The sequence below is a fragment of the Ascaphus truei genome, chromosome 8 (assembly GCF_040206685.1).
Source record: "Ascaphus truei isolate aAscTru1 chromosome 8, aAscTru1.hap1, whole genome shotgun sequence".
Classification (NCBI taxonomy): domain Eukaryota; kingdom Metazoa; phylum Chordata; class Amphibia; order Anura; family Ascaphidae; genus Ascaphus; species Ascaphus truei.
In genome coordinates this window covers 26,799,670-26,826,036 of record NC_134490.1, presented here as the reverse complement: position 1 = coordinate 26,826,036, position 26,367 = coordinate 26,799,670, and the positions used below count along the sequence as shown (strand labels likewise).

The window sequence follows — 26,367 nt, the reverse complement described above, 5'->3', positions numbered from 1 at the left end:
AGAGGCAGGTGTGCAGGATCGGTGGGAGCTCTGCATGCCCGACGTCGGGTCGCCCCCAGTAGGGCCATATGCCCGTCAGGCCAGGCATAGTCTGGCCGCAAATTTGGGATGAGTGGCTGGTTACACTCATATTATCTTACAGTTTATATGTTGCTGTTTTTGCCCAAGTTCCCGGAGGGGAAAAGTCCCTTCCCTTTGTTTTTTTTTATTTTATTTTTTTATCCCCATTTGTTCCCTACAACCAAATTTTTTTTTTTTTTTTTGCTGCTCAAACTTTTGAGGGAGGGTGAGGAAGGGAGGGTGAGGAAGGGAGGGTGAGGAAGGGAGGGTGAGGAAGGGAGGGTGAGGAAGGGAGGGGGAGGGAGAGCGCGCGAGAGGAAAAGAGAGAGGGAGAGCGCGCGAGAGGAAAAGAGAGAGGGAGAGCGCGCGAGAGGAAAAGACTAGTCAAGCACCATTGAAGTTCGTATCCCTGAATGTTACAGCTCTTAATATTAATGGTAAACGTAGACTGGCTCTAAAAGAATTTAGACATTTTGAAACCAGATATAGTTTTTTGATACTCGGGAACCACCAAACACCTTTAGAGGGACATAGCCCATAGCATTTTATTCTTCTTTAACTAGCAAAAAAAGAGTGGTTGCGATTGCTGATGCTGATTTAAACGGGACATTCCATTCCAGGCATTGGAGGTTACGAGAGATCAAGAGGTGGGGGGGCATAGTGTCTATGCACCCAACGAGGGACAAATCGATTTTTTTTTTTTTTTAAGGGAAACACTGGAATCCATGGCAGATAGCCGAGAGCAACTATTGATATTGGGAGGTGATTTTAATATGGTACCAGATACGTATGTGGAGAAGTCCACCCACCCAGGGCAATCGCACTTTGCTATGGTTTATAGTGTAGCTAAGAAATTGACTGTTACTTAAAGAATATGGTCTGTGGGATGCTTGGCGAAGCTCACATAAAGGACAGAAGGATTACTCCTTTTATTCACCCCCACACGATACGTACTCCAGAATTGACAATATATTTGTATCCCTGGGTATTTTGGAGGTATTGGTCCACTCAGATATAGGGCCTATCACGAGGTCAGACCACGCCCAGTGGCGATCCTGTTCGATCCTCCATTTGCTAGGAATAAATCATTCTATTGGAGGATGAACGACTTATTATAACTACTCAGAGATTAGCGCACAAATTGGAGACTCGCCCAAAAATTATTTTCATATCAAGAATAAGTCTTTAGAATCAACATCAATACTATGGGAGGCACATAAGGCCACGATCAGAGGACAGCTCATCTCAATAGCATCACAAAGAAAGAGAGCAAAAATAGAAAGACAAAAAAAATATAACGGGAACATTTGTAAAATTAGAACAATCACATAAAACCCATCGAGGAAAATGTATAAAATTCTGACCCAGGCAAGGGAGGAACTTAAGAGGGTGCAACTAGAGGATATAGAGAGAGCTCTTAAGTGGACCAAGCAGATGTATTATGATAAGTGAGATAAGGCGGACCGTTTATAATAAACTTAATTTGGCTAATAAACTTAGAGAGATCAGGTCGAGAACATTAGTCCCTGCTATTAGGTTAAAAGGGGGAGAAGTGACCTATAGCCCCTCAAAGATAGCAGAGGAATTTGCTAAATTTTATAGGGATCTCTATGATCTTGACAACTCAACTCCGAAAGCTAAAGTCCCGGACCTGACTCAGATGGAGACCAATCTTAGAGATTGTAACCTCCCAAAACTATCGAAGGAAGACCACAAAGTGTTAAATACAAAAATAACCTGGTTAGAGTTAGTAAGGGTGGTTAGCTCACTGAAGCCATCAAAGGCTCCGGGCCCAGATGGTTTCTCAAATTTGTACTACAATTTTTTTTAAAGGAATCCTAGGACCATGTTTATGTTCAAAACATTGTATTATGTTATGGGATTGTTGTCATTGTAAGAATTCTGTCACAAAATGGTTGTTCTCCCTGCCTTCCCCCTCTCCCCTTTCTTTTTCTGTACCCCGCCCCTTCCCATTTATGTTTGAAAATCTTAATAAAAATATAAGTTTAAAAAAAAAATTTATATTTCAAAGTCTGGAAAATACTGGAGGAATCGCTAATAAAAAGCATAAGAAAATATCAGATGAAACCAAGGATTTACTGATGAAACACCAACAAATTAAGCTATCCCAAGACGCAAGAACTAGAATTGAATATGCATATCAGTGCAAGACGATCCGCAAGCGTATAACTGGTGTGGTGAAGAAGGCTATCAAAGATGAAAGTCGACTAAACAACAGCTTATGATTGGGAAGAAGAAAATCATTATCCTCGAACAACGATGGATCAACAATAAAAGACACTGCACTTGTCATAAAGAGAGTTGAGGACTTCTATCTGAAGTTGTACGATAACACAGAGAATAGTTTAGCAGAGGAAGAGCAAAAAGAAGCCACCAATGGCGTATCATGTCCCCTGACTTAGAGAACGAGTGGGATTTTGCAGTGTGTACAACACATTGGACCATATCCAAGGTTTAGAAGTGATCTAACGAAGTAATGAATTTACCACTTGAGATTTGTTGATTACAAAAAAAGATTGATTCTGTTTTACATCTGCGTGGTTTTTAAGGCATTAAGAAGTCTGTGTGCTTTGGTATAAGGAACAATAATGAGAATATTACATTAACCCTTCAATTACACGAAGATGCTAGCTAAGTGTCAGCAACCATGTGTAATGGGGAGACACAATGTCACCAACCCTTTTCACAACAACGCTGGAAGAATTGTTCAAGACTTTGACTTGGGAAGGAAAAGGAATCAAAATCAATGGTCATTACTTGTCACCTATGCTTTGCAGATGACATTTGTTATTTTTGCCACAAGTCCAGAAGACCTCCAGCAACAAATCAGAGAACCTGCATAGCAAGTTAAAAGAAAAAGTTGGCCTCCATATGAATCTCAGCATGACCTAAGTGATCAACAAATGTGACAACTCTGCAAAGATAAAAATGAATAGAACTAGAAGACAGAGTATCAATGGATCGCAATCTTTCAAATGAAATCAATAGGAGAATGAAGATGGGATGGCGCACATTTTAGAAGAAACAAGACAATCTTGCAAGGGAACCTTCCACTGTGCCTCAAAAGGAAAGTGTGTGAGCATTGTATCCTACATGTGCTGACATATGGATGTGAAACTTGGATCCTAAGTGCAAAGACCATCCAGAAGCTTCAGACAACTTGAAGTATGGATAGATGTACGCTGGTTATTCACCGAAGGGACTGTAAAGGAATGAATGCAAACCAGTTCTGTGACAATCAGAAAGGTAAAAAAAAAAAAAATGGCAGAGGAACAGATATATCGCAAGAAGAAATTCATTGTTGGACTTTGCTTGATTCTAATGGATATCAAGACATCGGTGTTGACCAAAATTAAGATGGCTGGATGAATGGGAAAATTTGTTGGAGCAATGTGGAGAAAACAGGCCATTAACCTCAGCACCTGCAAGACCATTGAGTAGGGATATATATATATAATGAAAGAAAAAAGTGCCCAATCCTAGTGCATTACTGTGCAAAAAGTATTTAATTTCCCAATAAAAATGTTCAAATTGAACTCACAAACAAAGAGAATAAAAAAAGCATTTTATGAGTTAATACTCATGCTCCATGGTTCTGTAGGCGTTGCTGTTCCTCTGCTCCGCTCCGTGACTCTACTGCATCAAAGTACAGCCCTCGTGTGCCTCTGCCTGCAGAGACTGACGATGTTGGGCTCACCACAGCTTCCTTCCCCCGGGAACACACCAGCCGATGATCCAGGTTCCTACCGGGGGCACTGTGTGTGGCGGAACAATCAGATGACACCACACGAAGTCCACTGGTATCGAGCAGGAGAATTACAGCCAGAATTCAGAAGAGACGCTTAACAGGACCCACAGCACACTTGTCCCTACGCGTTTCAACAGCATAAGCTGTTTTCATCAGGGGATGGATTCTGGGTGTGTAACTCACGTTTATATACACCCTCGAACCCTATTTGTCTAATCAAAGAATAATTGAGAGAATCATTAATAGATCAGGTGCAGATAATTAGTCTAATACCTCCTGCATACAGAAAAATAGGCAGCTCTATATAAAAAACAATAATGAACATCCCTAAATTTGGGCTCATCAACCCATAGCTGATGATATAAAAAGCTGACACTTATTACTATGTTTCTAATACAAACAGTTTTGATTATATATAGAATAAATACCTGAAATCAACTGAGTGAAACAATAAGAAAAAAAAGAACCATTGATAATGTAGAAAAATAATAAATAAATAAAAGCTTGAGGAGAATGGACTTGATATATTGGAAAAATCTATGCTAATAAACATATTGAGTGTTAAAATACAATCAAATATGAAGAAAGAAAGAAACCTAGAAAAAACAAAAAAAAAACATTAATTTAATTAAATATTCTTAAAATAATATAAGAGTGATTGAATTATGTATATAAAGGAAATGAATGTGAATAAAGATATATAATAGAAAGGAAAAAGAAATAAAAAACGAAAAATGAAAATAAAACAAATGAAATATAATAAAACATGCATTTAGTACATGTAGTTAATATCAGATAATGTAATCTGTAATAAAAAAAGTCCGTTTGTAGAGCTGATGGAACTATATCCCAAATATAGATGTATCCACTCATACAAGTGAAAGATAGATGAATTAACTAAATATACAAAATATTTCAAAGAACCGCAGAAAAAGAGACAGGTATGAGACCAATGTATCTCCTACAATATCTAAAGAGAGATGGATGCGCACATGGTACATGTATCCAAGGTCATAAGGAATCTCAACCTGACCCAGCCGTACAGTACAGCCACCAACACCCCACCTCCAGAAGTCAATACACTTTGTGATGTGATGAAATGAATAAATATACATGTAAATAAAATTGAAGAATATGTGTATATTTAATGAAGTGATTTCTGTGATGTGAAAACTATGAATATATATGATTAGCATTTTTTTATTATCTATTCATGCATTGTCTGATTGCACAGTAAGAATTCATTTACTGTATATGGTTTCTAAATCCATATATATACATTTTATATTGTTATTATTTATTATATACTATTATTGCATTTTCTATCACACTATACCCAAGCGCAGTCCTTTTTTTTTCTGTATATATTAGGGATATATATATATATATCGATATCAATAGATACATCGATATAGATCTGTATATTGCTGAATAATCTGCATGTTTATCTGTGTATATGCATATTTATATCAATATATATGCAAATGTATATACTTTAATATTTAGGAAGAAGAGAGGAAACGTCAAGAGGAAACGGAGCGTCAGCGGCGTGAGAAAAGATACGTTTTACCTGATGAACCCGCAATTATTGTACATCCAAACTGGACAGCAAAAAATGGGAAGTTTGATTGCAGCATAATGTCATTGAGTGTCTTGTTAGATTACCGAATAGAGGACAACAAGGAACACTCCTTTGAGGTACACCATTACTTATGCTAATTTTTAAGAAGCTCGTTTGTCACTTATTTCCAACTTCATTTTTATTGTTCTCCAAGTAATTGTTAATTAGGTAGCATAGAAAATGTTTGCAAACGTGTAAGTATTGCTCTTAAAAATAGGATTTATGGTTTGTCTTCTAGTTCTATATACATATAATTAATAGAAATATGAATAACCCATCATCTTTATCGCAAACATCATAAAAACAAATTTGAAAGTAGATTTATGAATCACAGACCCATAAATCTCTACTGTTTATGCTTTAAATCGTAGCAACACTGTTGCCTCTGTATGTTCCCATAACATTGATGTGGTGCAAGGAAATTTGAACTTTTATGATCTGTTTAAACTTTAACCACCATGTAGGGTTAAGGAAGGGTGCAACCTTTATAAACTAGATAATTTTCCTGAAGATGAAAGTGTTCTAGCGTTACGGCTGTAGGTCTTTAATATCGAAAATTGTTGGTTTAAAGCAGCAGTCCAAGCAAAGTGGTTTATTTATGTATTTATTTTTTACATTATTTTAAACCGGTTTGAAGCAGAGGGTCTCCGGCGCTTAACTGCATTGATTTCAGCTCAGAGGACCTCCTGCTTCCTGAGATATACTTGCCGTCATAGGGGGTGATGGAATCTCTCTGCAGTTTAAAGGTCGTGTTCACGCGGGCCAATTGTAAAACACAAGGGATGACGTCACAGTTTCCTATTGCCCCGTGTGACGCAGGACATTAAAGTCGCCATTTTGCTATCCCCAACCGGAGTCGCTACCAGAATCCCCTCCCGAGGTAAGAATTTTGGGTAGCAGAGGTCACCGGAGCTGAAATCAACGCGGTTAAGCTCCAGAGACCCCCTACTTCCAAGCCTATTATATATATAAAAAAAAATATCGCTTGGACTGCTCCTTTAATGCCTACCTTTTGCTGCATTACACTCTGTAATGTTGCTCTTCTAACTCCTTGTACATACCTGAAAACTGTGTAGATCTCAATATATACCTATTACATCCTGTCTTGCCCTCCATGTGATCTTGAAACAATACTGTTCATGGTGTATCTCTGGATATACTTCAAGCCCCAATCCAATCCAGAAGCCTATATGAGTTTAACTTCCATAATGTTGGTATCTTGCCCGCTGGGCATGTCCCGCTCTTTAATGGTTTTTAGTGTTAACAGTCAACATTCTCTTAATCTCTCATCTCTTGAGAGAGCTCCACTTTAACCTCCCAGACACTTAATATTTCAAGCATATATCGGCTGAACAGAGTATCAGATATAAAAAAATTAAAATAACATTGGAAAGCATTTCTTAAGCAAGTAAAAAAACACCATGCAAAAAAAGCAACCAGCGGGGACTGGATGAGATCTATACTCCATAAACCTTCCCTCGGTCAAACACTTCACCAAACAAAGCCTTACGTTTTTCTATAGGCTCAAAGAGTAGCTCGGGGTTAATGTACCTTTTGAAGTGGGTGGATCTGGTTTAAATCCAGTGTTGGCTCTCCTTGTGTCAGGGGTGGTCAACTCCAGTCTTCAAGGGCCATTTATTAGCAGGTCAGGTTGTGGCAAGTAAAAAAAATGGAAAATGTACAGAAGCGCAAGTTATGCGTTAAGTTGCTCAATTCAATGGCAGTTACATAGTTACATTGTAGATGAGGTTGAAAAAAAACATACGTCCATCAAGTTCAACCTATGCTAAATTTGGACAACAGATACTTATCCTATATTTGTATTTACAGTATATTGATTCAGAGTAAGGTGAACAAAAAACCCCAGTCAGGCAACAAATTAAGTCTCATAAGAGGAAAAATAAATTCCTTCCTGACTCCAAATATTGGCAATTGGATTTCTCCCCGGATCAATATCCTTCCCATTTATACATATTTGGTATATTCCTGTATACGTTTCCGCAATATTGCAGTTTTGAGAATCATCCCAGTAGAGTAGCACAGTAACAGGTATTAATATCACCCGTGAAATTATTATCAAAGAATCTGGCCAACATTTCAGCCCCAGCAAATTCACCTTTTTCAATGGCTTTGCCCTTTAATTGTTTGCATGCTAACTTTTATACACTCTTATTTCAGGTTTCGTTGTTTGCAGAACTGTTCAATGAAATGCTTCAAAGGGATTTTGGCGTGCGGATATATAAAGAATTTTTAGCCCTTCCGGAGAAAGACGAGAAGAAAGACAAGGAGAAGAAGAATAATAATAATAATAATAAGAAGGAAGAGAAGAGAGAGAAAAAAGAGAAGGAGGAAGAAAATGATGAGCCAAAACCCAAGCGGAGGAAATCTGCAGATGACAAGTTGAAATTGGACGAGAAAGAGAACAGAAAGGTCTGTAGATCAGTTCAAAACCTCCCTAAATCAGTACATAGCCGTGTGCCCTGCAGGCTTGCGCTAGTTTTTTAAGCATATTGCGCTTCTCATTTCAAATCTTATTTTGTACTTGAACCCAAGTTTTGGTACCGTCTGCCCCAGGGATACTGAGGCCTGAAAACTTGGTCGCAGGTTTGTATAATTTGACCGTTGAACTTGGAGAAGACAAACAAAAAGTAATGTGGTCTTCAGATTTTTTTTTAAAAATAAAGTTATTTTGCTTGGAAAACGAGGCTTCGTAATATAAATTTGGACTTTAGGGGGATTGATGGGACCGAGCGCGTAGATGTGGCATGTTTAATGGTGTTTGACCACAGCATTTCATATATCCACTGACTACATTTTTAAAGGAATTGGATAAAAGATTTTCTATATGTTGCATGTGTTTTCTTTTTCCCGGAAGTTGTTTAAAAGACAGCAACAAAGAAGCCCAAAGCTACATCCAATATGACAAAAATATACAGTGAAATACCTATATATTTCTTGAAAAAGGGTAATTTAGTTAAACCCTTTGGGCAAAGCATTTTAAGCCTGTAAGCCACATCAAGGCATTACCAAATTTGCAGGTCCTAACACTGGCCCCTCCCTCGGTTTAAGTTTGCCCCTCCCCACTTTCTAAGTAAACAGGTCTTTCATGCAGCTGGTTGGGACAGATCCAGTGTGATCATTCTTCCTATAACTATAGAGGTAAATAGGAATTGTATTCAGTTAATGTTAGGACCTGCAAATTTGGTCATGCCTTGATGTGACATGCAGGCTTAAAATTCTTTGGTCAAAGAGTTTAACTAAATGACCCTTTTTCAAGCGATATATAGGTATTTCACTGTATATTTTTGTCATATATGATGTAGCTTTGGGCTTCTTTGTTTTTTGTTGTATACATTTAGCCACGCCCAGTAGCACTCCAATTGACACTGATATACATATATATTATGTGGTAATTTTGGGGGTTTCTTAGAGCTTGCTGGATATCTGTGTCTTTATTAAAAGACCGCAAACCATAATTTATTTATTTTTTGGTCAGACTTCCAATATACATTTCTCATTAAATATAGCGACAATTATAATAAAAATAAGCAATATTTTAAATACATTCTAAAGCCCATTTTCATTAAGCCTTGTTATGTACATAAGACACTTTTCTGCGGCTTCATTATCTATTCAAGTGAAAGCTGTAATGTATTCCAGCGCCAGAAGGTATCTAAAGGAAGAGCATTGCTTGGTAGACATGCCCTAAATCTCATGACCAAAGCAAAAGTAATGGCTCTATGAAAGTATCACACTTTTATTACCTTTTGTGTTTCATAGCAACAGCCCATTTACCAGCATACAAGCTAATTGGCCCAAAGCCCCAAAAGCCGCGCATCAAAAACCTTGTGTGCAATTATCCAAAAATATATACAGCTGAGCCCCGTTAAAGCGCGGTGCTTGGGGCCCAAAGAATCTGATCTCGTTATTACAGGGGTCCGCGGTTGCCAACCCGAGAGAGCTGGGATAACTCTCCCAGCTGTCCCAGACCCGGCAGCGCTTTGGCACCCCCACACAGGACTGACCCAGCAGCAGCTGGCAGCTCTCTCCCCTTCCTGCTTCTGCCTTCAGCTTCAGGCTGACGGGGAGGGAGAGGAAAATCAGCGCCAGCTCCCTTAAAGAGACAGTGTGTGTGTGTGTGTGTGTTCCCCATGAACAGACTGTCAGAGCGACGCATCAGCATGGTAACCAACGTCATTTGATGCTGAGGAGGGGGGGCAGGCAGCCAGCTTCCTGCCACCTGGGACATGACAAGCCCTGGTCACCCCAGCAGGGCACAGGAGAGGCTAGAAAACGGCATGGTAGGAGATCTGCAGCATGGTACTGCATATTATTGGGAGCCACGCTCACATCGCGTTATAAGCGGATTCGCTTTGGAACGGATCGCACTATAATGGGGTTGAGCTGTACAAGTGGGGTTGAGATAGTATAAGAAATAATGAATGAGTCCACATACACTTTGAGTGATGAATCCCCCTCAATACGTTAAGTGCTCTTGATTGAAGTAACTAAGATTGGTAAAGTATATCAATGTCCATCAAAAGGGGTCAAAAGAAGAAGCCAGGGTCTGATCGCAAAGGGAAGTCCTGATGTAAACACAGTCTCTGTTCTTCACAATCCAATGTAAAGCTTCTGTTGGCGTGCTCCTGCCGTGAGGAAGGTATTGGCACATCACTAAAACAGGGTTAAAAACACTGTTTTTTTTAATTTGTTTTCTTTAACCCTATTTTAGTGATGTGCCAATACATTTTTCAAACCGCTGCTAGTTCGAGCCTTTTTTTTTTTTTTTTCATATTTGCTGTGCACCGCCATTCCGTCTTCGTAGCGCCTTTACCGGCATATATAGCTCTTTTAGCAAAATATGTTTATCTTGAAACAAATTCATTTTTTGCTGAATCTCTGAATATTAAGGGCCCTCACTTCCGGAGTCTTCTCATAAAGAGATTGCAACTTGCTCCGTATGGGCTCAGCAAAGCAAATCATTTACCCGCTGTTACACAATTACTTTTCAGAAGGATGAAAGAAAAAAAGATGATTACAGAGACGAAGATGACATGGAAGATGATCACCAAGAAGAGTATGAACCTATTGGAGCTGAAGAGGATGACGGTGACTATGAAGGTCGAATGAGCACATCTTTTACTTTTAACGGTCATTATTTTATACTCTTAATTGGACCCATTTTTCTTTTTAAGAAGTTAAATGTAAGAAATCTGTGAAAACACAGTGCACACCAGCTCTTGTTTTGGTCTTGTATACAAACTGGGGGTGCAACATTTTTCGGGGGCGGTTGTAGAGGCCCCTTGCTCTTCCCCGAGGCATTTAAATTAATGCCGGGGGATCTCGTGAGACCTCTGCAATGTCCCTTAGCTTGTCTTTGGCAACCTGGTGTCATTTGACGCTGAAGACAAGGTAAGGAGCAGGGAGGGAGAGCAGGCATGAGGGCGCAGCACCGAGAAAGTTTGCGCACCTATGCACTATAGTGTCGTCCATGAAGAACTGTCATGTTGGTTCCCTAAATGGTATCACAACCGACGATGAATGTAACCAACTTGCTAAGATCCAAGACAAGTCTCCTGTGCCCCTTTTGATAGCAGTAGAGGGTTCCTGGCTCTCTGGTTGTAGTTTTGCAGTGGGAGGTCACATACAGCATTGCAGAATACCTTGCTTGCTTCTATAGAAGCAGCCCTTCTGTTGCTATGCAGTTTCCTAAGAACATTAAAGCATTACTACGTTTTTTTTTTTTTTACATAAAATTGAAGCACGGGGTCTCCGTAGCTGAACCGCGTTAATTTCAGATCCGGGGTCCCCCTGCTTCCTGAGATACTTACCTCGGATGGGGGTGCTGGTATCTCTGTTCAGTTTAAATGGCCCGCGTCACGTGGGCTAATAGAAAGCTGCAAGGCATGACATCACGTCTTCCTATTGGCCCGCGGGACGTTTAAGCTGCCATTGTTAGCCCCAACTAGCCCAGCCGCTACCAGAACCCCCTTCCGAGTTAAGTATGCCGGGAAGCAGGGGGTCACTGGAGCTGAAATTAACAATGCGGTTCAGTTCTGGAGACCCCCTGCTTCAAACATATTGGGGGGGGAGGGGGAAAGACATGTAGTGCTGCTTTAATAACATTAGCTAAATTGTGCCTGAAATATAAATTGTTTCTCTATAGCATTGTTTATTTCTCTGTACTTAATGTAGCTCATATAATCCTGACCTCTAATTTTAGGTGCATAGTGTCACGTATGAAAGTCACGGTATACATGTATATCAATTTTTGTTATTATAGACCGGGATGACGATGATGATTCAAGCATCAAGGACAAACGGGAAGACAAAAGAGATGGCAATAGATATAGCAAGGAGAGGTTATCAAAAGATAAGGTATTTTGTCTAAATAATCTTACCTTTATAAACCAGCGAACTTTTAGATCATGTTGATCATGTTGATTAGTTACATTTGTATTCACGCCATTCATTTGAAACTCCTTTTAAACTAGTGATTTCTCTAATATCAAACAAAAACAGTTTTTCCTTCTTAAGATACTTCCCAATTGATTTTTGATTTGTATTGTTTTCCCAATTGAGCTCTTTTTATAGAGGAGTGAAACCAGGGGTCTGGAGCCGAACCATGTTAATTTCAGATCTCGGGAACTCTTGTTTTCCGAGAAACTTCCTACCTCTGTATGTGCTGCTAGTGCTCCTTGATCCTTAAATCTCCCGTGGCTCGCTGGCCAATAGGAAACCGTGCCGGATTATGTTGCGGTTTCCTATTGGCTCCTGTGTTGTAGAAGATTTACCCAGCCGGGAATGCTACCGGCAGCACCTTCGGAGGTACACATCTTGGAAACTAACATTCTTTAACTCCGGAGACCCCCTGCTTCATACGTACGAGTGGAGAAAAACCTCTGCAAAACCACACCTTTTAACAGGACTTTATATATAATCATACTTTATAGTTGTTTCACTCCGGGTGGCAAACAATAAAACCCCAGTGAAACACTTGCCAGGAATCCGATTTCTCCCTGCATCAACATCTTCCGGTGTAATTAATTTGTTGACCATATCCCTTTATGCCTTACCTTTCTAAAAAGAGGTCTAACTTTGGCCTATGTGTATCTGCTATATTTGCCTACAAAGTCTCCTCTGCCCTTATTTCTCTGTGTATCTTGTGTTGATTGTTATAGGAAAAAGAAAAGAAGCAAATGGTTACAGTCAATAAGGATCTTTTGATGGCCTTTATTTATTTTGACCAAAGCCATTGTGGCTACCTATTGGAGAAGGACTTAGAAGAAATTATTTATACCCTGGGACTGCATCTCTCGCGAGCTCAGGTACTTATGAAAACGTATGTAATCAAGACCGAGAGGCGTGAAGGAAGCCAGAGATCTCAGTAATGAGTATATATTATGTAAAATGCATTAAGTTACCTTAAATTACTTCTTGTTACTGCAGTGGAATACAGAATACCAATGTCTGTTCAGAGCTCAGATAATGTTAGAGTAACGTTTCCTTCTAGGCAATGGTAATTTTTATAGATTTTATGTAGGAGCGGTGAGTAAAGATACTGAGTCTAAACAACACAGAGTTTGAATCAGGGTAACCTGGTTTAATTCCCGGTGTCGGCCCCTTGTGACCTTGGGCAAGTCACTTTATCTCTGTGTCTCAGGCACCAAAAACACATTGTAAGCTCACCTGGGAAGGGAAGACAAGTACTGAATAGTGCAATCATCTCTGTAGCAAATCCTAATGCAAAGAAAAAGAAAGAACACTATAGTGTAATAAAGTTTACTTAAAAGACACACCACACAGAGGGGAAAGGACAAAACTCACATTTTCCCCACTGGTAACACACAGTGAGTGCCTTGTGGTGCATTCCGACCCAACTCCGGGTCACGTCCTCCGCTCCTGACTCCGTGTGCACGGCTTCCCCCCGGTCTTGCACTTCCGCATTGAAACTGCGGAGCTCTGGGACAGCTGCTGGTTTAGCTGTGGGTACGGTGGCCTCAGTCACCCACAGCTTTCCATGGTCTCATAATGGAAAACTCCTGTGTTGTGTTGGTCAACTGAACAAGGAAAGGGGAGATCCGGGGAAGCGGAGACAGCTGTTTTGTCTCTTGTGTGCCCCTTGTATTCTTATTGTTACTCAGCTGGCCTGGACTACTTACAGTCTACTAGGACATTTTGTAGTTCTGCCATGTGCTAACTTAAAGCAGTAATCAACCCCTTACTTACCCTATTGGGTATTGTTTTAGGGGATGGGGCTTGCAGAGTTAAACCCGGTGAGCCCATGCTATTCCCAGCTTTGGGGATCACCAAGATTCCCAAGATATGTATCTTTTTAATCTGCTGGTGAACTGTTGACCTTTAAAAAATAAAGATGGTCGCCAGGGCCATTCAGTAAGAAGCCTTGATGACATTGGGGCTTCCTATATGCTCACGGTGAGCCTGACTTGGTAGCTATTTTGATCTCCAAAAAGGGAGGAAGAATGAAAAGGTAACCAGGGAGTGTTCCAGAGCTGAATAGTGCTGCTCTTATCTCCTAGGGATCCTCGGTTCTTATTATGAAAAAAGATGATTATGGGATTTGCTGGTTTAATAGAATTTCATTTTTAACACCGTGCCATATTTTCTAAGCTATCTTCTGCCGTAAGGCACATGCCGGCACTGGAAGACCCGTAGTAGCCTATTGACTTTATTGGGATGTAAAGTGTCTTCCAGCGCCTGAAACTAGTTAGTAAATTTGGTCCATAGTGTCACATATTGCATTTTTTTTTTTTGGTCTTCTAGGTTAAGAAACTGTTTAATAAAATATTACTTAAAGAATCCTGCTTTTACCGGAAATTAACGGACACGTCAACAGACGAAGGCAGTCATGAGGAGCTGGAACCCTTACAGCATGATGTTCTAGGTAAAGAAGAGACTAATACAGTCGCAGAGATTAAAAGGTGTATTAACTAACAAAAAATTAGAATTATTTTAGCACAAGTACAAATGTAAATCTCTCTCTCCAATGGAAACCCCATTATAAAATGAGAGCAAAACGTTGGAGCAAATCTGGTCAATTGACACTACTTTTTGTGACTGCAAATAGAGGGTGGTACAGTGTTATCCCGTAGAATAGACCAAGAAAAGCAAGGTAGAAGTGATACTTTAACTTTGCGTTGGATATTAGAGTGGGAACTTTCAGGACCACAGAGGCCCCTCTCCAGGAAGATTTTTCTTTTATCATTTGTATTTTTTTTTTCCATTTGACCTCAAGAAGGGGCCCTGCTAGTCCTAAGAGCTTGCACACTCTCTTTAATCACCAGTTGGTTATTAAAGGTAATACTTTTACCTTACTTTTCTTTGCCTTAATACAGGGGCGCGCAAACTTCTTGAGCTGCGGCCCCCTTTCCTAATGGCTCGGCGTCAAAGTACGTCGACTGTTCATGTGACGTCACCCCATCGTGTCATTTGTCGCGCATTGCCATGGTGACTCGTGACGTTACATGACCCTGTGGCGTCGCCTAAGACCCGTCTGGCAGGAGGTATGTGAGTTACAGAGGCCTCCCCCGGCATTTAATTTAAATGCCGTGGGGAAGAGTGCGGGGCCTCTTTAACCGCTGTGCCCCCCCCTAGAAATTCTCCTGCCCCCCACTTTGCGCACCGCTGCCTCAATAAACGGCTAAGAGAACATTACAGTCCATGTTTACAAAGTGTTGCTATATCGTAAGTCACCTTATGGCAAATTCAAGTAAATTGGTTGTAAGATGTCTTATGGTTTAGCACCGCTTTGTAAATATGGCCCTTTATGTTAAACTTAAACATAAAGAACCAAGGGACATTTCCAAGTTTGTGAATATCATTACAAATCTAGCGTTGACATTCTGACTGGGTGTTAAAAGTTTAAACCCATTATGACCAGCCACATCACCCCTCCATATTTAGTTGCATTAGCATACACAGACTGCAGCACAAAGTTAGAAGGCAGCCATTTAGTTAGGCACGCAATCAGCAGTTTACAGATTTATAACGGGAACACCAAACGATTGCCAGCTTAGGTAGGGATGTAGACTTATACATTGTCACATGCTTTACATAAGGGGTGGGGGGAAATAGTAGTATTACTGCTTTAAGTGCCCCATGACTTAGCCATCACTTCATAAGGTCTGGTATTCCAGGGCACCATGAAAACAGTAGCTACGTCCTGGGGTTTTTGCTTGTTTTCTAGGGAAGATTGCATGCCTGTGTAGCGCTGATTGCTGTGTGACCGGACAAGGAACGGGAGAGGTGACTCCCCTTCCATTAATGTCATCCATAATGTTGCAAAGACCAGCACTGATGGCCCTTATGATATTCTCTGAACATCAAAGCTTGTTTGCTTGCGTGTGCAACTGCAGTTCTTGGGTAGCCATGTATATTATCAGAGAACAACTTCTTCCATTCCTGAGGTCCGGGTCATGTGATCGCTTCCCTTTTGGTCACATGACCATGTAGCCGGAATGTTCGACGTGTGGTTTAATATTTTCTAATCCTATGATCATGTATTTCAGGCAACAGGTTGCTTCTGCCAGCAAAAGGTACAAGGCTAGGAGTTTCAACTACGGACGAGAATGGTGGCCTTATTGTGTATAACGGCGCTATGGTTGATGTTGGAAGCCTGCTGCAAAAACTAGAAAAGAGCGAAAAAGCAAGAGCGGTATTAGAACAGAAACTTCAAGCACTAGAATCTAAAACGGGTAATAAGCATTAGAATGAGTTGTTGAAAATCTGTGAACCTTCATAGCAGTTGTAAACAGCAGAGGCATTTAAAGGAAGAGGCCAAAGGGTAATAATGGTGGCAGCGACGTATCTGGTTCATGTGGGTTATTGATGTATTTTTTTTTTTTTTTTATCCAAATCTTTTATTTTCTACCCAACGTGTTTTTAGCCAAATCTGACAGCTGTTGGTATATTTAAAGTGCGTTTGTGGGAATGTTGATCTGAGATTTGAGGGGTTAGTATTTCTCTTTCTCCCCTTTTTTCTGTGCATTCAGATGCAGCTGAATTTAACATAGTTTATTTTTAGGGAAGCCTAAAATTTGTTACAAATGGTTGTTTTCTGGCCAGCCGCGTGGCTTTGCACACTTAGACCTCTAGGCATTTTTTATTTATTTATTTCACTAATATTGCTGTGTTTGCCTCACTTTATTGTGGGGATGTTTCCTGTCTGTGTAAGACCATTTAACAAACAGGACCTTTGGGCCAATTCCATTTTGTCCTAATTCTGCGTTGAAATTTTTTTTTTTGTAACAGAGGAAAATGAGAAGACTATTTCACAAATGGAGAGTTCCAATAAAAACTTGACTGGAGAGCTGAGAGAAACCAAAAATGATCTTGGTCACCTACAGGACAGCTTAAAAACAGCAGAAGATACAAACTCGCAGTTTGAGGACCAGCTAAATAAAACAATCAGAAGCCTATCTACATCCATGGAGGAAATCCATGGTGTACTAAATAAGGTGGGTCAGAATGTCCATCTTTATTTTATTAGTGCCCTTATGGCATTTACGGACAGTCAAAGGGGCTGGTGTCCTTTTGACTTTCTTGACGTCATTCCTTTTGATCTGAGGGAGACTATGGCTATAGCTCTATGTTCCACGGCCACTCTCAGGACGGGAGGTGAGGACTTCCTTGTCTGTTCCTGATGTCAGAGGGATGGTTCGCATCCATGTTATTGCTACACTAGTAATCATTGCGGTGCTGGCATATATGACATTCCAGCACCAAATGGGTGAACTAACGCCACTCATGGTTGGACAGCTGTACGTGCTACTCATTTGTTCATCCCTTCATTTCAGCAAAGTTGTTACTCTAGTACAGGAGTGACCAACTCCAGCCATCAAGGGCCACCAACAGGTCAGGTTTTAAGGATATCCCTGCTTCAGCACAGGTTTGACTGTGCCACTAATTGAGCCTTGTGCTGAAGCAGGGATATCCCTAATACCTGGCCTGTTGGTGGCACTTGAGGGCTGGATTTGGCCACTCCTCCTTTAGTAATACCCAGGCCAATGTCCTAAGCTTGCTGTGACTACTGTGAAAAGAACAAATAATGAAATCGTAATCACCATGTATAAAATCAGTCCAATTCTGACAGCTTCATGTACATCTCTACCAAATATACTTTTGCTACTTCTGGAAGAGCACACGTCTGTCGTCCTTTTTGTTGATGTCTAAAGTCTCTGGTGAAGAAAGCACCAGTACTTTATTTCTTGACGATAGAAACAACTGCCACAACTTGTGTTACTAGTGACCCAGTGACGCCACCCACACTGTTCAATAAATGCTGAACAGAGGGGGAGATTGCAGGGGTAAGACTGTGGATGTCTGTCCTCCAGGCAATCCTACTGTTCGGGAAGAAGTGTACCTGTTCCGGTGAGGAGAGGCAATTCAGCGGGCACCACGAGGCAGATGAAAAAAGTTGCTGGACTGTGCTGTGTAACAAATCCTTTAATAAAGCATAGTTAAAAAGAGGGGGGACGCATACCCCTGAAAAAGCCCAATCTGCGGGTGAAACGCGTTAGAGGCGCAGGGGTATGCGCCCCCCCTCTTTTTAACTATGCTTTATTAAAGGATTTGTTACACAGCACAGTCCAGCTTCAGCAACTTTTTTCATCTGCCTCGTGGTGCCCGCTGAATTGCCTCTCCTCACCGGAACAGGTACACTTCTTCTACTTGTTACATCAGCCTGGAGCACACAGAACCGGTGGTTTCACACATACGTGAGTACTATTGCTGCCCCATGAGAGCTGCCCCAGGCATATAGGCTAATTCAGTTCAGAGAGACTGGAGAGGTCAGGGGGGGGTTTCAAGACTCCCCCCTTACAACTCTGCATATCTCTGCCACCTTGTGCCATCTAGGGGATTTATGCACACAGCCTCAAGCACGCATCTTCACACTAAGTGACCCGGTTCTAAAGCAGTTAGATATACTCATTTTTATCATTGTGGGTTAATACAAAGCTCTGTAGCACCGGGTGATTGGGGTCCTCTACCCCATATTTTTATTTTACTGTTCGGGAAGGATGAATGGACACACTCATATTATTTGGTGTAAATGCCATTTTGAAACAGAAAAACGTTTTCTGCGGCAATTTCCGAACAAGATTTTTTGGTACAACACCGTAACCTGATTTTATCAATGTCAAGCAGGAAAATGAAATAATCATTGGTCTTTGTTTTATTTTGCAGAATCCGTCAGCAACCGAAGACCAGAAATCAAAAGAAAACTGTGCACATTTTTGATAAAACCTTTGCTTAGTGTTGGAAGAAAAAAAAAGTTAAATAATGTAAGATAAATCATGATGCCAGCAGGGTTGGAAGAGGCGACGTGTGGGTTTTAGTTGTTTAAATACCTGTTAGTTACTGGGGAAAGATGTATAAAGTTTTACGAACGCTGGGTCTACCTGTAGTGATTGCTTGTAATTCATAGCGCTAATTTGAGTACAGATTTTGCATTGCAGAAACGTTTAGGAAAAAAACAATGTGCATAAAATGTAAAACATAGGATATATTTAGAATGCCTGAGAAATGAAATTCAATGACATTTTTCCTTTTCTGTTCAATTAGCCTTTTTTTTTTTTTTTTTTAAATATATACTGTATATAAAAAACATTAAGTTTGGGAAAGCATGCTGCGTTATTTTGCAATATTATTTTTATTTGGTCTTCAATTGTTTTGTTTTTACCTCCTAAGCATGAGTTCAGGCCTATTAGTTTTGAATATCTCAATGGATTTACAAAGCAATAAAATAACAGCCAAATGATACTGAAAATCTATTTAAGCATTTTCTAGATGAATTGCATATAATTGATCATTTTGGCGATCCTTAAATGAATGACCACTTGAATTGTATCACGCCATGTTTTGGTTTCCAATAATAAAAGCAGTATTCAATACGTGTTGTTTAAATGAAAGTAAATGAGGGGCGGATGCAAGGTCACACATGGAGAATGTACGGTCTTCTTACATTTTCTTTTTTCTTCAATTAAAAGATGTTTTCCCTTCTAGATGTACTTCCTCCTTTTATGTAATAACTTGTATAGCACGTACAAGCTAACATAAATATAATAATAGCCCACTGTTCAAATATGAAGGCACGAATATGTACATTTTGGACATCGTTTTGCTCGTGGGTAATCTCACTTGGAAAAAAAGTGTATAGAAGATTACTTTTTTCCCTAGTATTAGTTGCTGCCTTTCCAAGTTTGGCTGTGCTCTGTTACAAACTACATTTCTCAGTGAGAGAAGCTCTGCTTCAATCTATGAAGCCATGGGAAAAACCTGTGGTAAGGGAGTAATCATGTAATCCTGCTTCAACAGCCAGCGGGGTGACAATAATAGCATGTTCTTGTATGGCGCTGCTAGTTTTACGTAGTGCTTTACAGAGACATTTTGCAGACAGTCCCTGCCCGTGGAGCTTAAATCTAAGTTTTTGGTGCCTGAGGCACAGGGAGATAAAGTGACTTGCCCAAAGTCACCAGGTGCCAACACCAGGAATTGAACAAGGTTCCCCTGCTTCAAACTCAGTGCTAGTCAGTGTCTTTACTCACTGAGCCACTCCTCACGTTTTAAATAGTATAATATGCATTTTTCTAATACAATGTTGATTTATATTATCCAACTATATAAATTATTTGTGTGTTCTGGACAACAGTAACTCTAGCAATAATATCATGATGTTCCCGGAAGCACATTGGCCTCTGACACCATGATGTGCTGTATACATGTTAAGGGCAGTGAAAGGGTCATTTCTGTCATTCCTTCATATGTGTATATTTAGTTTCACGTATATAGCACTCAGAAATTCAGTTTATTCTGAATTGCAAGCACAAATATTGGAACTATTCTTTAGCACAGGGTTGCGCAAACTTTTTGCCTTGCGCCCTTGCCGGCTCTCCCCCATTGCTCGTGGCGTCCCCCTTACCGAGGCTGAAGTGTCAAATGATGCCGCAGGGCCATGTGACGTCACGTGACCCCTGCGGCGGGCATTTGACGCCACGCATCGCCCAAGCAAACTGAGTCACGGTAAGTGAAGTTACAAAGGACTCACGCGGTCTCCCAGCATTTAATTTAAAGGCCTTGGGGAGGAGCGCTGGGCCTCTGCAACCGCCGCACACCTCTGTTTCAGCATATTATTATTGTTAATTTGTGAAGCGCTAACATTCGGCAGCACGGTACAATGGGGTACAGTGTTATGTCTATTACAAAAACAAACAGCTACATACAGGTGAGGACAAACATGCACAAAACAAATACAAAGAAGTGCCCAGAACATACTTGAAAACGAGAGGTAACTCTCAATGTATTACTTCCTGGTAAAATATTTTATAAATAAATAAGTAACAAGGGCCCTGCTCGTGAGGTCATGAGGGACAGTGTTGAAACAAGACAGTAAGGGGGCAGCTGGAGACATTAAGGTTGGGGGTGGAAGAGAGAAGGAATGTTACATAGGGTGGAGATTGGTCCAGTCACACAGCTGGTCCCAGTGGGGTTGGAGGGGGAGGGGAGTTGGATATTAAAGGTGGGCAAGTAGGCTTCCTTGAAAATGTAATTTATGTAATTTAACTATATATATTACACAATTATATATGATTGTTTGTTTCGTCATTACCCCCACATTGTACTGTGTAATATATTGGCGCCATATAAATAAAAGATAAAACTAAAACAATTGTCGCAGTCAAGGAAAGGTCTTGTGCGCTGAAACCTCATCCAGAACTTCAAAGGATCTCTGCAATGGACATAATTAGAGTAAAGTAGATAGGCTTAGCAGTAAATGGCCATCTTACTCTTGAACCCAGCTCAAGTTCTGATTGTAACCTTCAGGGGATAGATAGTGCCGCTCCATACAAGAGTAGTTATATAATTAGTGCACTTAGATCATGGCTTACTTAGAAGTAGGTTTACAAGCTGATCAAATCTCCCCCAATGCAGACAATAGGACATTTGTGAGTTGGCTGACAGCAGTTAGTATTGGTGTATTTCAGGGGAGGCCAACTCACGGGCAACCAACAGGTCAGGTTTTAAGGATAACCCTGCTTCAACACAGGAGGCTCAATCAGTGGCTGATTGAAGCAGGACTATTCCTAAAACCTGGCATGTTTGTGGCCTTTGAGGACTGGCACTGGTCACCCCATGTCTTCAGTCATGATCCCCAACAAATATGTATTGCTTCTTCAATCACCTCTGCTGCTGGTCTGATGACAGTTTGCTCCAATCGACCTAAATCTGAACAAGTGATTTCAGATTTTGTCATGAGAAACATTAAAATAATAGATGATGCTACGTGGGCAAGTTCTTTCATTGTACTGTTCCCTTACTATATACCTTGATTGTGCTTAAAAGGGGCAATCCCGCTTATTCGGTCAGTGCAATTCTTAGGGGCCTCTGAATGGAGAAGTATTTGTCAATCAAGTGCTTTCTTCACCCTTATCCCACCCTGACCTTATCAGAGCCGATAAAAGATAAGTACTCTGGCTGTACAAGCACTTACTGAACATGCAGTGACATCACACACGAGGCAGCAGACAGAGCCAATCAAGCCCTCCCAAGTCTAACTTTAGAAATTAAATTAAAAAAATACTTATAGGTGATTTGGGTTAAAAAAAAAAGAAGGTATCAATTATTACCCACGTGAGACCTTGTAAACATGTCACTGGAATTAGATCAATGTGAACTAATTCCAGTGACATGTTTAAAAAGGTCTCACGTGGGTAATAATTGATACCCTTTTTTTTTTAACCCAAATCTGACACCTATAATTACCCTGGCAGGGATTGCTGCCTTTAAAGCTGCAGTTCAGTCAATATCCTGCATGTGTGTTTTTTTTTAATAAATCAGTTCTGTAGTAAGAAAAAATACTTTTAGCATTTTCTGTTTTTAAAAAAACAACTTTGAAAGACCAATTTTCTTGTATTCTATTGTAACAGCCATTTGCTAAGGCACTGACCCTTCATGTCCTGCCACAAGCCCTGGCACACCCCTTTGTCAGCCCTGCCCTCCCTCTAGCACTTGTCAGTGCAGGAGTGCTCATGAATATTCATGAGCTTCCACTGAGACACAGAAGCAGAAGAAAAACAGATCCCTTCACTAATGATGTCACCAAATTTCGCCGATCAATACATGGAGAACGAATTGACCTGCAGCTATACAGTTCTTTAGGTAATTAGAGATTGCCCACATGAAACTATTGAAGTAAAAAATAAAAAATTTAAAAAAAAAAAAGACTGAACTGCAGCTTTAAATGTTACTATACAAACCTCTCCACCCCAATGTGTAACAAGCATGTTTCTTTCTTTTTGTTTTTATTAAAGTCCGAGGTTACAACATTTCTTCACACAAAATGAGCTTCAAAGTAAATGTTTACTTATAAAAAGGTTATAAAACTGTTTCTTTACACAACCGATGGCTGATAGTACAACAGTATGAACATAAGTAGCAACACATAGGCTTGTATCATTTACAAAATGATATACATATTTACATTAAAACTCAATGAAAGTGGCCATTAATATACTTCATTATAAATTCGGTGTTTTATTAGTCACCCATGTCATTTCTTTTCAAAAATGGTACTAAGCCAAGATAAAAAAAATAAATTTGTAGCCAGTATTTACTCAAAGGCAGATTACACTGTTTTAGACACACAGGGTGTATATAGAGCATACGACAAATATTGTTAATATTCCTACTTTATTATCAAAACAGATATGTGGAATTTGTGATAGTAGAATGAGTAGTTCTGAAACTTTGGGCGGGACACAGAGGTCCTCTTCCTTAGCCTGGCAGTCTAAAACACGGAGCGTACAAATACTGGTCATGTTATGTACAAGAGTGTCTGTAGCTTTGGATAGGCATTGATTATAGTGGGCGCATGGCGTCAAGAGCTTGTGGCGCGAACAATGTGTGCATTGTAGATGGGGATGTGGCGTGCGTGTCAGCACGCTGGTTCGCCCTCATTGGCTGAACCGCTCTCGTGACACGGCCGTTGTGCGAAAAAAAACAACACTTTTTGTCGGCTCAAAATTTTGCCGAGCAGTCGCTCTTCATCAGTCTGGCGTCCTCATAGTGGTCCTGCATATTGTTTGCATCGCGCTCGCTATAATTGCGGCCTAATGGACCAAGGTAAGGGCTCTTCCCAGTTGCACACAACCATTCCACACCTTACACGTCTCTCTGGTGTTCTATCACACACATTTCAAGAAAAAAGTACATTACATCTGCAGCTGGGAGATGAGCAACTGGTACATATAGCTACCTTTCTGAAGAACTCTTATGTAGATACATTACCAAGCATAATCATGTGAAATGAACTGAAAGGACTAGTGAATAATCCCAATATACTGCAGCCTCTCTAATATTTACAATGTTGCCAATTATATTACAAAACTGGATACACCCAGACTCCTACATAAAAAGTAAGAATAGCCCAACCGTTTCACTTATATTTTATCCCTTATAGCTCCATAGACTTGTATATAAAATACATACAAACACACGTGTATAAAATATTTAGCATACATTTTAAAAATTTGATCAATCATCCTTCACAATTGGAACGCTGGACAGTGAAAATACAAATAGCAGCGTATCACCATTAATAAATGTGCTTTTCAAACACTAAGCTGGTGTGGTGTTGACAATCATGTTGCACAGGTGTATATAGCATTGGGAACATTAAAAATGTCCGCTGGAGATATACAGATATAGCAGATGCTATTGCCCCTGTCAAAAGTAGCAATTCATGCACCTCTTATATTTATTATTTTTCAACATAGGTTTGAAGCAGGGGGTCTCTGAAGCTGAACCCCAATAATTTCAGCTCCGGGGACCCCCTGATTCACGTGTTGCAGACCTCCGAAGGGGGTGCCGGTATCTCAGCAAAGTTTAACGCCCCTGGTTATGTGGGCCAATAGGAAGCTTCACCAGATGATGTCACAGCTTCCTATTGGCCCGCAGGGAGCGGGAGCTTTGGAAACCCGCCATTACCATCTTCCCTGCTAGCCAAGCGGAGTTGGTACCGGCACCCCCTATGGAGGCAAGTATCTCCGGAAGCAGGGGGTCCCTAGTGCTGAAATTAATGGGGTTCAGCTCCAGAGACCCCCCTGCTTCAATCTTTTGTTGAAAAAAAAAAAAGGCACTGTTTTCTATAGCGCTACTGATAAATAATCACGGTGACACGTGTAACATTACACATTCATGGAAGGCGTTAACTGCATTATAGAATGTGCAGTGAGTAATGCCTCGTTCTTTGTATGTCTGCTTGTGCTCTCCAAAGTCTGCAGGAAACTCCGTCTCTTCATTTTATCCAAAATGACTGAGTTACTGGATGCCAGACTTATTTGTGTCCTGCAAGAGAGAAAAGAGAAACAAAATGATGAAATGCCCCAAACCACAGAGAAATGATAAACTAAAAGTGACGTCCAGGAAGCTCTAATTAATATCATTTCAAGTTGTTGCGTTTATGAGTATTTTTCATCTCATGCTGTAGAACAGGGGTGGGCAACTCCAGTCCTCACGGGGCCACCAATAGGTCAGGTTTTCAGGATATCCCTGCTTCAGCACAGGTGGCTCAATCAGTGGCTCAGTCCAAGATAGATATTTATTAAGAGTTTGATAGAGGAAATTATAGTGCACAAAGTTTTCAAATCTCACAGGTCTCTTGAAGTAACTATTATTTCATCAATGAATGGCCCATTAGCAGGTATCACAATTTAACACAAATCTACTCTAATGCATAATAATAATAATAATAATAATAATAACAATAATTTTGCTGTCCGAAGACAAAGGAGCAAAAGAAATCTGGATTTAACAGGCTGCAAGATGACAAACTTCAAATCCTTCATTCATTAGTTTAATTAAAATACAGTTTGCTGGCAGAGGGAGAGCCTACTGATCTACTGATCTTGGTCAATTCAGAAGCGCCTGTTCAATATGCTGTGACTCTGAAGCGGTTTCCCTGCCAGGATCGGTTTTAACCACATTCATTGAGCAGAGCTTAAAACTCAGGAGAGAGTCTAATAAGGCTGCGCTTATAGTGCCGGCGACAGCGACATCGCGGCAAAACAAAGGCATTGCCGATGGCGTGAAGGATTGGTCGCGATCGCTGGAAGTCATCTCTATTTGATTTTCCAGCGACCGTCGTGTCGCCGGCACTATAAGCGTAGCTTAAAGAGAAGATTGGCCCGAAGAATAAAATGAGATTATAAACAGTGACTGGAATATGGTTTTGCATATGCTGCCCTCTACTGGTCATTCACACAGTGCAAGTATATCAAGACATTTCCAAAACGACTCTACCTCAATAATTTGCATAGCATTGATTATATATATATATATATATATATATATATATATATATATATATATATAAATAGAGAGAGAGAGAGAGAGAGAGAGAGAGAGAGAGAGAGAGAGAGAGTATATACACATACATACACACTAGAGTAGTTGTAATTAACTGAAGATAACCAGCCATTTAACAAGTTGTATTATTTAACCCATGAAGGGTGGGACCCTGGGGTAGGGTGACCAGACATCACAGTTATTTGTACTTTCTCCCGGGTCCCGACTTTAAAAAAAAGTCCTGTTTTTTTTTCCCCGGCGCTTGCCAGCAGCTTGTGTGCATGCGCCGCCAGCAAGCGGCTATCATGCATGCGCAGCTGGCAAGGGTCAATCACGCATGAGCGGCTGGCAAGGGCCAATCACGCATGCGCAGCCAGCAAGTGCCCGATGGGCGCTTGCTGTTCACGCATGCGCGGTTGGCGCCCACCGTTCACACATGCGCAAAATTTGACCCGGTTTGTCCTAGGAAATATATGGTCACCCTACACTGGGGGCCTTTATGACGTACTCTGTACGTCTTCGGGGTTTGCTTGTTTAGTAGGGGGCGTCTGCG

General features: G+C 40.6%; 2 protein-coding genes across 6 annotated transcripts in view; one reads left to right on the top strand and one right to left on the bottom strand.

The window, feature by feature from the left end:
- The window catches only part of CCAR1 (cell division cycle and apoptosis regulator 1), a 57,054-nt gene extending 37,691 nt beyond the window's left edge, over positions 1–19,363 (top strand). For 4 of the 5 annotated variants that reach the window (XM_075610926.1, XM_075610922.1, XM_075610924.1 and 1 more), the window contains exons 17-25: positions 5,336–5,527; positions 7,629–7,880; positions 10,463–10,601; positions 11,734–11,828; positions 12,632–12,778; positions 14,235–14,355; positions 15,980–16,165; positions 16,722–16,927; positions 18,657–19,363. In XM_075610926.1, coding sequence (XP_075467041.1) covers positions 5,336–5,527; positions 7,629–7,880; positions 10,463–10,601; positions 11,734–11,828; positions 12,632–12,778; positions 14,235–14,355; positions 15,980–16,165; positions 16,722–16,927; positions 18,657–18,710 — 1,392 coding nt within the window. In that variant the 3' untranslated portion in view covers positions 18,711–19,363. The remainder of the gene's footprint in view (positions 1–5,335; positions 5,528–7,628; positions 7,881–10,462; positions 10,602–11,733; positions 11,829–12,631; positions 12,779–14,234; positions 14,356–15,979; positions 16,166–16,721; positions 16,928–18,656) is intronic. The other variant, XM_075610923.1, reaches the window with a different exon arrangement.
- Positions 19,364–22,785: 3,422 nt separating this feature from the next.
- STOX1 (storkhead box 1) overlaps positions 22,786–26,367 on the bottom strand; it is a 55,651-nt gene continuing 52,069 nt past the window's right edge. The window contains exon 4 of the mRNA XM_075610920.1: positions 22,786–24,815. Within this exon, the coding sequence (XP_075467035.1) occupies positions 24,656–24,815 (160 nt within the window). The 3' untranslated portion in view covers positions 22,786–24,655. The remainder of the gene's footprint in view (positions 24,816–26,367) is intronic.